This window comes from Podarcis bocagei, assembly GCF_964188305.1.
Source record: "Podarcis bocagei genome assembly, chromosome: 6".
Classification (NCBI taxonomy): Eukaryota; Metazoa; Chordata; class Lepidosauria; order Squamata; family Lacertidae; genus Podarcis; species Podarcis bocagei.
Window position 1 is genome coordinate 11770164 of NC_138130.1, and position 14863 is coordinate 11785026.

General features: G+C 41.7%; 1 protein-coding gene across 15 annotated transcripts in view; it reads right to left on the reverse strand.

The window, feature by feature from the left end:
- Window positions 1–14863, reverse strand: part of MBNL2 (muscleblind like splicing regulator 2) — a 77284-nt gene that overhangs the window by 52297 nt on the left and 10124 nt on the right. For 14 of the 15 annotated variants that reach the window (XM_081198551.1, XM_081198550.1, XM_081198549.1 and 11 more), the window contains exon 2: window positions 4044–4810. In XM_081198551.1, the coding sequence (XP_081054677.1) occupies window positions 4044–4217 (174 nt within the window). In that variant the 5' untranslated portion in view covers window positions 4218–4810. Of the gene's footprint in view, window positions 1–4043; window positions 4811–5357; window positions 5493–14863 lie in introns of those variants that run through there. The other variant, XM_081198553.1, reaches the window with a different exon arrangement.

A 14863-nucleotide genomic window follows, 5' to 3' on the forward strand; every position in this document is an offset into this window, starting at 1 on the left:
TTATTATGCAACACCCCCTACAAACATGATTGCTTATAATGTTAAAGGAAAACAAAAACACCTGGTATCTTGCCAGTCAATACAGCTAACAAATATTAATGTGAAATATGGATAGTAATGTTAAGCTGTCTTTTGCTTTGGCCCTGGTTATCCAATAATTTGGATCACCTCATGGTGATTTTTCCCTTCCCATTCTCCCTTCGTGAAGCTTTCTTGTTGATGGGTCTTCATGCGTTCATACTTTTAATGAACAAACAAACACTAGCCCTTAGACAGCGGCTAAATCCAAAAAAATATTGATGCATATTTGCAATAATACTTCCCCACTGGAAAATTACAGAGAAGATGATATACTATGTCTTTGGCTTCACTGCAAGCCTTCCTTCTAAGAAGACTTTTGGATTAGTGTTTAATTCTGCTGAAAACTGTCTAAGGCTATTGTCCATATGTGTGGTAATTCTCTTCTGAAAGTTTGCAAATATATTATATCAGAAATGTTAACTTGGTATACCTGGAATATAACTTCTAGGCAGGAGAAAGACGTAAAGAAGGAGTAAGGTGGCAGAAAAGTTGGCATGATGAAAACACACCACTGGCTCCGCTGGTGCTTCTACACTGTGCCAACTTCCTGTAAGCAATAGTGACCCACCTAACAGGACGTCAGCGTGGCATCTCTGCTACACCCAGTGGGTCATTTCTGCTAGTAACCACTGAGAATCTGAAGCAAATTTGGCCAAGTGATTGGTATCACAGTTAAGGATTTCATGAATATGGAATAAAAGTTGTAAAAATATATGGCCGTCAAAATGCTTTCAATTAGGAATTTCCTTTTCTCTAGAACCCCGATACTTTCATACACGTGCTCTACTGCAGCCCCTCTGGGGTTATGTCTCTTGTAAATATGAACTAGAAGGAGAGCAGATTCTGAGCAGCAGGCAAGAAGTTTTCATGCCCTAATCATTTTACAGTTCTCCACCTTGTTCATTCATTCAGCTTGGAGGGAGGTGCTTAATCTTTTACTGAGATTGAGGACAGAGACTGAGATATTGTGACTTGCCCCAAATCACCAAGTGAGTTAATGACAGAGTGGTTTGGGGCAGCTGTGCTTGCTGTTCCCATATCTGTCCAATCAGACAAAAAGCAACGGATAGGTGGGTCAAATTTTTGACAAAAAAAGAAGGGTGCTGGCAGGGGCTGAACTTTCCACACCATCTTTGTGAGAAGTGACAGGTGCCCCCCCTTTCTTTCTAGACCTTCACTGCTCACACTACCTGTGAATAAGGGCATATCCACGAAGAAACAAATGTCTTTGCTTCCATCATACTGAGTTTGTCCCTGTGCTGCGACTTGCGAACAAGCCTCCCAGCCCCCAGGGTCATCATGCAAACTTGCTTACATAAAAATTTAAGCAAAGATAACTCTGCTTGTATGAAAAGCATGGCAATGGTGACCCTCACACACGTTCAATCACTTGGACTCCCTGCTGCTAAATATTTAACTGCACATAGCGCCAAGTCTTCCTTGGTATTATACAAATTCACAAAAGTGGCAAACAGTTGACAACGGACACGCAATACAGCGATGGAGGAGAGGTCAGGGACTGACAGTGACTAATGGGGATGAGCAAGTCTGATGTTAGGAGTTAACCCAGGAGTGGGTTACGGTAGCAAGGCAAGTTGCGTTGGACATAAAATGGTTTATATGCGGCGCATATAGACTAAGAGAGCAAAGGATGTGCATGTAACAATAAAACATGCATGCTTCCACTGTCCTAAATGAGTTAGAACATCTCTTAAGAAGCTATTAAAACACAATATGATAATCCATGGATTAAGGTCATTAATAGTGCACAAAGACAATTGTTTGTGTGAAGGACTTGCATGATATAAAGCCAACAGATTTTCCTGAAGGGGCCTTTCTTTTTTCTACAGTTACTTCTCTCTCCTCTCCCCCCACCTTTAGCATACATCTCTCTCCAGACCAGAAACACACCAGAAATATCCTAAAGGAAGGTTATCGTGTGAACCTGTTTACTGCTAAGATGTACATTTGCAGACTAACTTGCATCTTGGTGGTGATGCAAACACTTCCTCTTCTTAAAGGGTATGCATATATCCAAATGTCTTAGATTTAAGACATACAAAGTTGAAAAACATTTTATGGAAAGGGGCTCTAAGCCAAAGAGAGAATGGGCATGATAGACAAGTACTTACCATTCTGAGAAATAGAGCATAAAAGTCTACACACTAGCCAAGTACCACCACTAGCCAAAAATAGCCTTAATCATTTAACCACATCAACGTTTTAAAACTAAACAGGTCTTTTGATTCTCAGAACTAAGCGTTTGACTCTTAATATACCTGTATAAACAACCAAACCAATTACAATAAAAAATGCACGATAAAACTTTTGTTACTCTTATGCTTTATACAAACAAAAAGTTTCAAGAAGCCAGACAGACTTTCTCAGGCTGATCCCACAATTTGATGGTGAGGAGCAGGGCTGAAAAGCCAATGGGCTCCCAGAAACCCTGCTGCCCTTAGCTTAGGAAGGTAGTGGCTGAAGAAAGAAGACATGTGCACCTTGTAGCATCAACTGACTATCAAACAGCTTTGGTGAAGCTCTACAGCTTCTGGGATGCTGAGTATGCTAATTGGAAATGTTGGGGTTTATAGGAGAGTGGGTTTAGGGACGCAGGCAAGAGATACTGGGCTCTGACTCTCACACACCAGGCCAGTTGACTTGGGAAGGATAGAATAAGCAAGGGAAGAAGAAGTACCTCATCTAAAGGTGTCATTTGCAGGAATCTGTGGCTAAAGGAGCTTGGGGTGCTTTCAGAATATGACAGTATTAAACACATTTGAATCTCTTGATTTTTCTAAATCGCATCATCAGTTTTAATTCTAGAGGGGATTGAGTAAAGTTGAGTGTGCATCCAGAGCATCTAGTTTGAACATTCACATTAGAAGTTTTCAAAACATAGCCATTTAAGACTCATTTGAGAAAGTGGCCTTATAGACAAGTTGTTCACAATGTATTAGCCTGTGTGTAAGAATTACCGTATTTTTTGCACCATAACACTCACTTTTTTCCTCCTAAAAAGTAAGGGGAAATGTCTGTGCGTGTTATGGAGGGAATGCCTGTGGGTGGCATGCCTACGGATTTTCCTCCTCTAAAAACTACGTGCGTGTTATGGTCGGGTGCGTGTTATAGAGCGAAAAATACGGCACCTCCACACTGTGGAGGCTGACAGGAGGGAGGTAAGGCCAGAGCAATTAAAGCTGCAGGAACAGTGGGCAGCCTCCTTTGGTAGTACTTTGGGAACATAGGAGCTTATAATTATGTAAATCAATTTATTACTCATGGCATACTAGGTGACACCACAGACTTTGAGATTCACAGATACAAGGAAAATATGCAGTCTCCCCCTCCCCTTTCCCCCCCTTCTTCTTCAAATAAGATACAACACAGGCTGAATTCAGACAATACCTCAAATAAAAGGAGTGGTGATCTAGTTTGGATGCAATGGAAAACCCATGTTTGGCTTTCGTTAATAGTTTCAGGCTCATGCGTTCCCCTTCACCCGCCTCCATTCTCCTATTCCCTCCTTGACTTCCTAGTCCAGGCATAGGCAAACTCGGCCCTCCAGATGTCTTGGGACTACAACTTCCATCATCCCTAGCTAGCAGGACCAGTGGTCAGGGATGATGGGATGGGAAAACATCTGGAGGGCCGAGTTTGCCTATGCCTGTCCTAGTCTGTGGAACACCATAGTCTGCTGTTCTATCCAGACCAGACTTTTGAAACACAGACAGCAGTGAATTTAATTAAGCTGGGTATAGAGAGGGGTTGGGAAACAAAAAGAGGCAAGTTCCAATCCATGGTTCCATCACATCGTAGTCTGGATTCTAAGCTGCTGTCAATACAAACCATAATTTGTATTTAATTTACACTGCAACTATTAACAGCAGCAGTATCTTTAAAATTACTTAATAAACCATTATTTCTTGCCATAAACAAGACACATAATGTTTAGTTCTTACCTTTAGGGAATCGAAGCAGGCGATAACTCTTCCATTTTCAACCTGGCAGCTTTTGGGTGGATGTGCAAATTTACATTCCTCATCAGAGCGTGAACAAGTTCCTCTCTGAAACTGCCTGCACACTTCTAATGTCAGCCATTTTGTATCTCTTACAGGAGCAACATTCAAAGCCATGATGTACAATTGATTTAGATTTTGAGAGTTGCTGTTAATGAAATCACCTCAAGTTATGAATTCCAACAACTCGGGGAAACCCTTTCAATGTAAATAGCTCCTTGCAGCAATGATGTAATAAATGCTTCAGAGAGTCCAATGCGCACAAAGCTGAATGAGACAACTATTTATCAGCAAGCATGTCAATCATCAATCAATATGTGCCACTTGTAGACTTTTGGCTGCACAATATTCATGCTCGGTAGCATTTCTGGATGTAGAAAATGTGAGTCCCTCGATGGTTTTGTTGACACCGTTTTGTTAAGCAAGTTTTATTTTCATGCAATGACATTCCTCAACAACATTTTAGCCCACTGTGTCCTCTTTGTTGGCATTAATTACACGGAAAGAGCTACACATTCAGCAGTTTTCATGCCCAAACTAATATTTTCCTCGGGCTGTGTAAATATAGGAGTCAGTTTTGCATCAAGTGTCTGGCAAACTGCTGCAGATGACACATAAGGTAAGAGCTGGCAGAGAAATCGTTCTGGAAAAAAGCAGACGAATTGTTTCTTGTACGAGTGACTTCAGAAAGGCACTTGCAATGCATGGACCTGTGAAAATAAAGCAGAAATCTTATTCAAACAACTTTCAAATTACCTGTGGTTTTTCGCCCTATCTAAGTAGCTTTATGGCATTAGCTGCTTCTTACAATGTGCCACAGATTTTTAAAGCCAAGGATATGTAAAGGAAATATAGCACAAACTGCACAATGAGCTAATCTCTTCATCCTTAAATGACAAACACAAGTTTTGCAGGAAACACTCCTTCTTTTTTATTATTATTAACTAGTCACTTTCACTATCAGTATCAGTTGTAAGGTTTTTTCCACCTCAGACCTAACACAAATGAGCATTTTCCACTGTTACTTGATATTTGTCTGTCTGGGCTGACTTTGGGAGGGAAGGATTAAGCTGGGAGAAGACCAAGTTCTTAATGTTTTAACGCATTTGACACTCAGTCTTGGGGCTAGCTATATATTTTAAAATTAAAAATATAAAACAAATTACTGATCATTCTAGTCCTAGCATAATGCAGATGAACATGCTTACTATTCAGAAGGCTCTATAACAGTTTCCAGTTCATCATTTTACTACTCACAAGGCAATCCTATGCATGCTCAGTGTTTAGGGCTGCAATCCTAGTTTGCATTATTTAGCAGCTATCTCCAAGCAGTCTGCCCTCATTTCCTCAGGAGGTAAAGGCCTTCTCTGAATGTGCCTTCTTCCAGGAAAAAAATAGCGTTCCTCATCTCTTAGCAGAGACAAAGTCTGTAACCCTAAATAGATTTCATTGCAAAATATCATGACTGGCACCACAGAATTAAACTTAAAATGTAGCAAAATGTGTACTAGGAATCAAATGGATGGGATTATTTTGCAAGGCTGATCAAGCTTTGTTTATTTGTTTTCTTATTTATAATGTTCACCTACAAGTAACAATTTCATTAAAATGAACCACATCTTCCTTGCCAGGATTACTTAATCTGATCCACTGATCCACTAGCCACTATAAGGTAGGTTGGGTTTTTTTTTAATGTGCTATTTACAGGATAGCAATGAGCTTATTAAGAAAATCTATTGGGTTTACTTCAAAGCTGGCTTTATATTATAATAGCACGGGTGGCGTTTAGGCCATGTGGGAAAGCGGGACGAAAAATCTACCACCAGCTGCAAAGGAAGCAGGGCCCTTGTTGCTACAACGGCAAAAACTCTCCAGAAAAGAATTCCTTTATGCAAGGCTGGATAATTGTGTATTGGGTCAGCTTAGTTAATGTATTTTGAAATCTGTTGTGACAAGAGAAGGCACCCCTTGTGCCCCGATAATGGCAGTGAGGATTCATCACAGGTTGTTGTTCTGCCAACATCATCTCCCTTCCCATCATGGTTAAATCCTTGAACTGGTCCTTAAGCTACAGGACAGGGCGGCTGTACCTCTCCCTACAACGCTGGGACCTTCCTGGGTGTGGTGGGTTATCGTGCTCCTCTGTATGGTGCTGCAGACCAGGGTCTGAAGGATTCAGGACTCCACGGACCCTCACATCAGCTGCAATGTTCTACTAGGTGAGCTGAGAAGAGCAAGTCTGAGGGTCTTTGGACTTTGGGGAGTGGCCATGGCTTAGCAACAGAGCACATCCAAAGGGCCCCAGGAAGGGCTGGAAAAGAACATGATCTGAAAACCTAGAAAGTTACTTCCAGGCAGAAAAAACAATACTGAACTAGATGGACCATTAGTCTGACCAGCTTCCTAAAGTCACTTCCGTGGCAACTCCACCCTCTCCGGCACGCAGTACAGCACCAAAGTGGTTCTTCTCCCTACTTGGGACAGTCATTTGCAAAACGGTTGTGCTGGGAGACGGATGCTCTCCTCTGCAGCAATTAGGCCATGGGGATCCTAAAGGCTCCATTTTATCCCCCATGCTTTTCAATATCCACACAAAACTGCTTGCAGATCCCTGTGGGAGTCCAGCAGCACCTTTTTCTTCTTACACAATTCTTAGATCATTACTCTCTTTCTTTTTGTTATGATTTTCTCTGCTTCTTTCAGAAATGAGCTAAAACTGGTCAACCCCATCAAATGCACATAAACTTCTGTACGCAGCACTTGTTGGGGATATACTAGCACTACACCAGTGTCTTGACTAACACACATTAAGTATGAAGGGCAGATGCACACCAACAGCTGTCTGCACATGCTAACAGCTCTAGCTGGCTGAAGGTCCCCTTCTGGTGTGCATTCAGCATTACAAGTCCACAAATTATACCTGCTTGAGAAACTGAGCAGCAAACGCAGGTATTGCATGACGTGTGAGGCTGTTCTAAACAACTCATCAGAAACAAATCTCAAAGAATCTGCAGTGTAACTAATGTTAAGAACAGAAGACACGGTCATAGAATGAAAGAGTTGGGAGGGACCGTGAGGATCATGTAGTCCAACCCTCTGCAATGAAGGAATCTTTTGCCCAATGCAGGGCTTGACCCCACAACCCTGAGATGAACAGTCTCATGCTCTACCAACTGAGGTATCCCTAGCTGAGATTCCTGTATTGCAGGGGGTTGGACGAGATGACATTTGGAGTCCCCTTCAATTCTATGATTCTTCCCCTCCAATTCTATGCTTCTAAGATAACTCACCTAAGAATAGGCTGAAATAAGAATACACACATATTAAGGTAAAAGTTAAATAACTTCGAAGTCACTACAATGTGTATAGGGGCTTGCTTGTACGCTGAATTCACTGCAGAGAGACATCCATTCTTTGTTGGGATGCGCTTTGAAAAGCCAACAGGCCAATTACGTTTAGCTTACCATACTGGTTCACATGTCATGCCCACCTAATCGACAAATGATTGGGAATGTTCCACAAGTTTGAGCAGTCCTTGTTCTGCCCCATCCCCCTCACGCGCAGCAGCTTCACCCCTCCCTTCTGTGGTTTGCAATAACCAAAGCTTGCCAATGCCATGCAACTTAAGGCCAGCCCTAACCAGGACCGCTTCCAAACCTACGTCACACTAGGATTTCAATTTCAAACAAGGATTTGGAAGCAGTTTGTGAAATCTTTAATAAAATCTGCTGCCTTAGGTCTACTCTGCCTGTGGGTTTGTCGGTCAAGCCCAGGCAAGATGTAATGGATAACAACTCTTGCAAGTGGAAAGTGATCAGGCCAGTCAGGTTAGTTTCAAAGCCATTAGTAACTCGCTGCAAAAAGGCACATTGTTTAAATGAGGGTGTCTTTCCTGATGCCACAAAAGCAAGTTAAAAGTGTAAGTAGGCGTATGCTATGTTAGCAAATGCAAACTTGCAACAGCTCTGAAAGTGGAAAGATTCTATAGGACACCTTTACGCTGAGGTCTGATTTAAAGGTTACCTTTGCTGGGCGGGAGCTGCCTCTCTGGCTGTGTACACACCACATGTTTAATGCACATTGAAAGAACATGACTTTCCCCGAAGTAGTCTAGGAACTAAATGCTGGAAATTGTAGCTCTGCAATGGTTAAACTACCGTTTCCAGGACTCTTTGAGGTAAGTCATGTGCTTTAAATATACAGTGTGTGTGTGTGTGTGTGTGTGTGTGTGTGTGTGTGTGCGCTGTCTCCAGATCTCAACTCCTTTGAGCCCTGTTTCTCCATCCCAATCACGTGGGAGAGTTCAAACTGCTTAGCTACTATCTAGTAAGTCCCCACAGAATCTGGTTTCTGCTGTTAATGTCAGCAGTACTTCATAATTCTCATAGGATTTGGACATACAGAGGTTTTTTGGTAGTGTGAAATCCCATTGTGATGAATTGGCTCAACCATCAAGAAGGTAATATTTCAACTGAGTCGGGAGATAAATAAAAACCAAAGACTTCAGTATAAACACACTTCCTAGGAAGCAAGACCTGCCAAAATTATTGGAATTTATTTTCCATGTAATCACAGTTAGGATTAGGATCAGACTGTAAAGTATCCACAAATTCTCCAAGCCAATAAACCCAACTGAAATCAATGGGATTCGATATATTGGGGTTTTAATATGTATGGTTATTAAATTACAAAATGTATATAATGGTCCGCATCCCTTGTCAACTATTGAAACATGTTTTGAATGGGTCCATATGTAATGTTAATTCGTGCTTCACTCCAGGTAGTAGGAAGGAGTGAGGGGAACACAGGAAAGAATTTACCATCAGAAGCTAAAATTAAATTAGCAAAAGAATGGCAATTAAGATCAATACACTCAAGGGAGCAACAGCAGAGCACAGTATATCAAAGAGATGATATGCGGATATTAATTAATTCATGCAGGAACTCAAATTGTAGATATGCTGTTATTTACCAATTACCAGATGGATGTTTGCGGAATTCGAGGACATAAGGCAAATTTCAAATCTTATTTTTGCACGAGACTGTCCTCTCTGCTTAATACGTAGTAGTTTTATTATATCAATGTCATTCTTAAGTATCCATATATTGTATTCTAAATTCAAATACCACATCAGCAAATATCACCTAACAACAACTACTACTACTACAACAACTCCAACTAGTATCTTTATATAAATGTATTTTTGTGTTTTTATACTGTAAACCGCCCAATGATCCTTGGGCTGAAGGGCTGTTAATTAATTAACTGATTGGATTGATTGATTGATTGATTGAATGTAGGTGCACATAAGCCCCATTAAATTCAATAGGGAATATACACAAGTTATGTTTATTAAGCATTACCTCTTCTTTGTTTTCCAAAAAGCTAATGCACTAATGAGATATAAATCAAAAGGCCAAAGTCTTGCCAGACCAAAGATTTTAAGCATCTATTGATTTCAGTGCAAGTTATTTAAACACATGGTTAATATTCCCATTAAAATCAGTGGAACCGGATCATGCCCCAAGAGTCAACACGGTAACATGCAATAGCAACCATACCAATTTCCACCATCACTCCCTCTAATATCAGTGCATAAATGAAACCTTCATGGTTGCTAACGAATTCTTCTTATACCTGCAGGTGAATACGGCACCTGGCATTTGGAGTACCCTTCCTCCCTATTCTAAACATAATGTATTCTGCTAGCAGCCTCAGGCAACGTCCATCACGAGTAAAAGCAAAGAGTGTTAAATACTTCTGGAACAGTTTTTTCAGGCTAGCATGCCTTACCTCAGTGTCCACATGTATATTTAGAGATGTATATACTTCACATTTTCCTCACACTACTTGAAGTTAAAAATATACTGCCAAGTTCTCTTGAGCTGTGCTTTCTGCAATGAGAGCATTCAGTGCCCACCCAATGAAGGGCACACACCTTGGTAATCACAGACTTTTTGCCACAAGTGTTCTAGCACAATTTCCTGCCTAACAGCAGGACTATCCATTCACAAGTCTTGGCAGTCCAGAGCACAATGTGCCACAAGCAGAGAGAGCTGACGCACTGCACAAAACAACTTAGAAAGCAAATAGTTGTTGATGTCTCAAGCAAAAGGACGGAGGCGCATGCGACTCCTGCTCAGTGGTGTCCAGCCTATATGTACAGACAATTCTTTTCCAAACTAGTCAGATCCCCAGAGGATCGTGCAAAAAGGAAATTATGCATGACGCAACTCCATCGCATCCCAAGTACTGTGGCATAGGGCCAATTCACAGAGTACCATCATCCTAATAAAGGTTGTCTCGACCCAAAACTGTCACTAGAAGAATGAAAAAAAGCTTGGGTTTTAGGTAGCTAGTACTGCAAACGTATGATTCAGGTGCACTATATCTTGCTTGCCTTGCCCAGTGTCCTCCACAAGGGGAGTGCCCCAGCTACTATTGTTACAGCGCATTCCCACACTTCATGCTCAATTTTCTTCCCATTTGCTATCGCAGTGGCTGCTTTCCTCCAAGTCTGCTTTCCATTATTACTGCTGCTGCTGTTGTTGTTGTTGTTGCTGCTGCTGCTGCTGTTATTGGCATCTGTCTCAAGAGACAATGGAGTGCACCTCCACGGGTGAACATTAGCAGCACCAGTGACCTACCTGGGATGCAAACCTGCGCATTGTTTATGGAGGTCCTGGGCTGCCCAGACAACAAGATCTCTCTGATGTGGGCCAAAGGAAAGCAGAGCAACACGTTTGACAACAGCTTGGCTGCAGAATTTTCCAGAAGGAGGCATGTAAGTCCCCATCCAACTGTCTTAGGGACACCACTCTGAATTTCTGTAGGGTTTACTCCTTGGCCTTTTCTTCTCCCGAAGATATCATGTAAGGCTGTGGAGGTTTAGGACCAGAATTCTCCTTCTCTTGTATGGGTTGCCTTCTCAGGTTGATGAGCCCAATCTGCCCCTCACTTCCCTCTATGGCATGTGCCAAAACTGCCTTCTTGACCACTGGACCCACTATTGCTTTTTTCCACTCCATCTGCTGGAGCCTATCTTTGCATGTAGGGGAAATCCCTAACTCACTGAGGGTTTGAGACCCATCAGCTACCCACACCTGGTTTAGCCATCCAGTTGAAGCCTTTCCAGGTGTGTGGCTGCTGTCACATACTGACAGCTTCTAGGAGCCACAGGTGAGAGCTGAGTGCATAGTGGAGATCAGAGGTGCTACTCCTCCCCTATCACCCCATAAAGGTAAAGGGACCCCTGACCATTAGGTCCAGTCGTGTCCGACTCTGGGGTTGTGGAGCTCATCTATCTTTATTGGCCGAGGGAGCCAGCATACAGCTTCCGGGTCATGTGGCCAGCATGACAAAGCTGCTTCTGGCGAACCAGAACAGCACACGAAAACACCGTTTACCTTCCCGCTGGAGCAGTACCTATTTATCTACTTGCACTCTGACGTGCTTTCGAACTGCTAGGTTGGCAGGAGCAGGGACCGAGCAATGGGAGCTCACCCCGTTGCGGGGATTTGAACTGCCGACTTTCTGATAGGCAAGTCCGAGGCTCTGTGGTTTAACCCACAGTGCCACCCGCGTCCCTTAACACCCCATACGTTATTATTAATTATCATTATTATTATCGTCGTCATCATCATCATCCTATCCTTCCCCCAAGGTCCCTGAGCAGGTTACAACATTTAAAAAAACAGTATTAAAACATTTTAAAACAACTTACAACACCCAAAACAAGGTGGGTCCTAAAAATATACACCCTGAGTGTCAAAAGTCAGTTAATGCAGTACGTCTTCAGAATTGGCCGCAAGCTGTATAATGAGCATTCCAGACCTACCTCTGTAAGTAAGGAGTTCCACAACGCAGTGACAGTCACAGAGAATGCCCTCTCTTCCAGTCACTACTACACCAAACCTCTGCAGGCAGAGGAACTACCCTCTGTTGATCTTAGCCCCCAAGAGGGTCTGTAGAGAAGGAAGTGTCCTTTCATATATTTGGGGCCTAAGTTGTTTATGGTTTAAAACATTAACATGAGAACCATGAATTGGGCCTGAAACCGAGCTGGCAATCTAGCCCCAAAGTACTAGTGCTATGTGCTTCCTCTTATATCTGCTGAAAGCGGTATTTGCCACGATGCCGTGTAAGATGCTGAAACACTCCAAACTATCCTTCCACAATCTTTAGATGTTTTGAACTGCAGTTTCCATCATCCGTGATTACTGACCACACTGGCAGAGGTTGGTGGAGGCTGTAGAATCCAAAACATCTCGAGGTCACCAGGTTGTGGCTAAGGAAAGTTATTTAAATTATATATTAGATATATGTGACAGATATCTTACTTACAGATAATACTAACAGAATACAAATAAAAACTTGGGTCTTGTTTATTGTTAGAGTGGCACCTTATCTTCATTTTGGACTCGTAGATTTGGTGTTTCAATTTATCTATCAGAGCTTACATATAACATCAGCCAGCGAGTTGCATAGTAGTGTCCTCCCTTTACATTCTTTACAAGCAATCTGAAGTTGGGAGAATTAAAAAACAATGCCATACAAGGAGCTACAATTAAAGGGGAAATGATAAAATGATCCACTGGGATGAATGGGTTAGGATCCAGCAGATCTCTGGCTGAGCAGGGAGATTCTTGGCACAGCTGGGCTACGCTGTCTTAACTCCCTCAACCTCGGCTCAGCCAGAGATATGCCAGTGTATCTCCTCCATCCCAGCTTACCTGAGATCCAGTGAATCTCAAACTGGAGAAAGCCCTGAAAATGGGGTGTTCTGGGGTGTGGTGGGACTTTGTCTGGATTTTAAGCCCTTTCAGCTCAGTCATATGAACTGGCAACCCAGAATTAATCAAACCAGTAAAAAGGGAAATGTAACTAAAACACTATTTAAAGGCTTGTTTTTGCTCCGCCAGGCTTAGGCCTGGTAGCAACAACCCCACTGCTTAACAGAGTTTGGATCTGGTGTAACTTTAAAACTGGCTTACTTTATGGCAAGCTTGCTTTATGCTGGTGTAGAATTACTCCTTAAGTATTCCTAAAGGCAATTCTCCCCCCCCCCCTTTTTTTAGTAATTTCAAAAAGGCACCAGAAAAGCAGCCTATATCAATATCAACCTTCCAGCAGCTCTCTGAACAAATGAAGGCAATCACAGAACAATCCTACACATATCTACCCAAAAGTCTCATTGGGTTCAATAAAGTTTAATCCCAGAAAACTGAATATATAATTGCAGCTATATTGCACCAGCTATATTCCGATCAACACTCTGCCATATCAGGAAGTAAATGATAGGACAAATGAGAAGTTAAGCGACTCCTCACTTAACAGATACTTTACAAGAAAAATCCCTTGCGCAATTGGATTAACTAAAAATTATGTGCAACTTTGTAAAGATAGGTACAACATTTTTCAGTGAAACAAAATTGGAACATTTCTTAAAATTACAGAGATGTTGCACTGCATAGAAGCAACTTGATAAATCTTTAAGTACATGCCCTAAAAACCAGACAGTTACTATTCTGCTTTTGCAATACCAGTTTGTTTGGTAGCAGCTAAATATGATATTATAGTTCAGCTCTGAAAGCATGCTCAGTCTGAATTCCTTTAATTGAGAAATGTTTTGAGAAATTAACTGTATGCTTAAATATCCATGGCAGATCATGAATTAGTATTTTTCATGCTTCAGTTTTAAAAACCTTCATCATAAAATCATGTGTGTGTAAAAAACAATAGTCAAGAATGAAAAAAAGAGAGAAATGAACAACTAACAACCAATTTCTGCAAATTAATTTCTTCTTGAACACAGTGGGTATAGAAGACAGTGAAATTAACAGTAAACTCTGCCTTTCCAAACCCAACTTTCTATTCAGAAGAATCAGAGTCTTCCATCCCAACTGCAGCTTTCCCCAATCTCATAAGTGAGGGTATTCAACATAAATCTTCTGTTGCTGCTTGTAGCTAGTTCTTATCAAGTAAACTGACATGCCTCGGGTTTAAAAGCCAGACCTCCTCATTAAATTATTCTGCTGGCTGTGTGTTCTCATTAAAAATGTATATAGATAAGATATCTGCAGTAACTATTACTAGCCTGGCCATTTCTGTTTTATATAAGGGTTCTACAGTACTGACAACTTTGGAAATAACATGACAAGTTTGAAAATAACACTCCAAATCAATCACTGCTATCAAATCATGGAGACGTACATTGCAATGGGCTACGATTTCCACTGTTCTTTTGTGAAGAAACAGATTCCTTTTAGAAATTATGGCCATTGCCAAATTTTGGCAGGTAGTTTAACTAAAACAATCACAGGCTTACCTGGGAGTAAGCCCCATTGAACACAGAGGGGCTTATTTCTGACGAAACTGGCACAGGGTCGTGCTGTTAGTTTAAGCTGACATCCGCCCGCGCCCCCCCCCCAAGACAGAATGTTTTATTCCATGAACTCCTTTCGAATCTGTCTGTTGCAAAGTTCATTAATCCCCTTCCCAGATTCAAGGTTCTTGGGATTCATTTAGACATGCAATACCTTTTGGAAACATTGACTGCTTGTTTCCCCACAAAAAAATGTGTTATTTTTCAACAGACCTGCCCCATCACCCTATAGAGTGACAGGATCACTTGAATTGCTTTACACTGAATTCTCTTAATAAAACACAAACATCCTACAGAGACTCCTTGTACATGGGGGGGGGGGTCTCTTTTTCTGCCCCTCTAAGCAACACATATGGTATGCAGCATACTGCAGCAAAC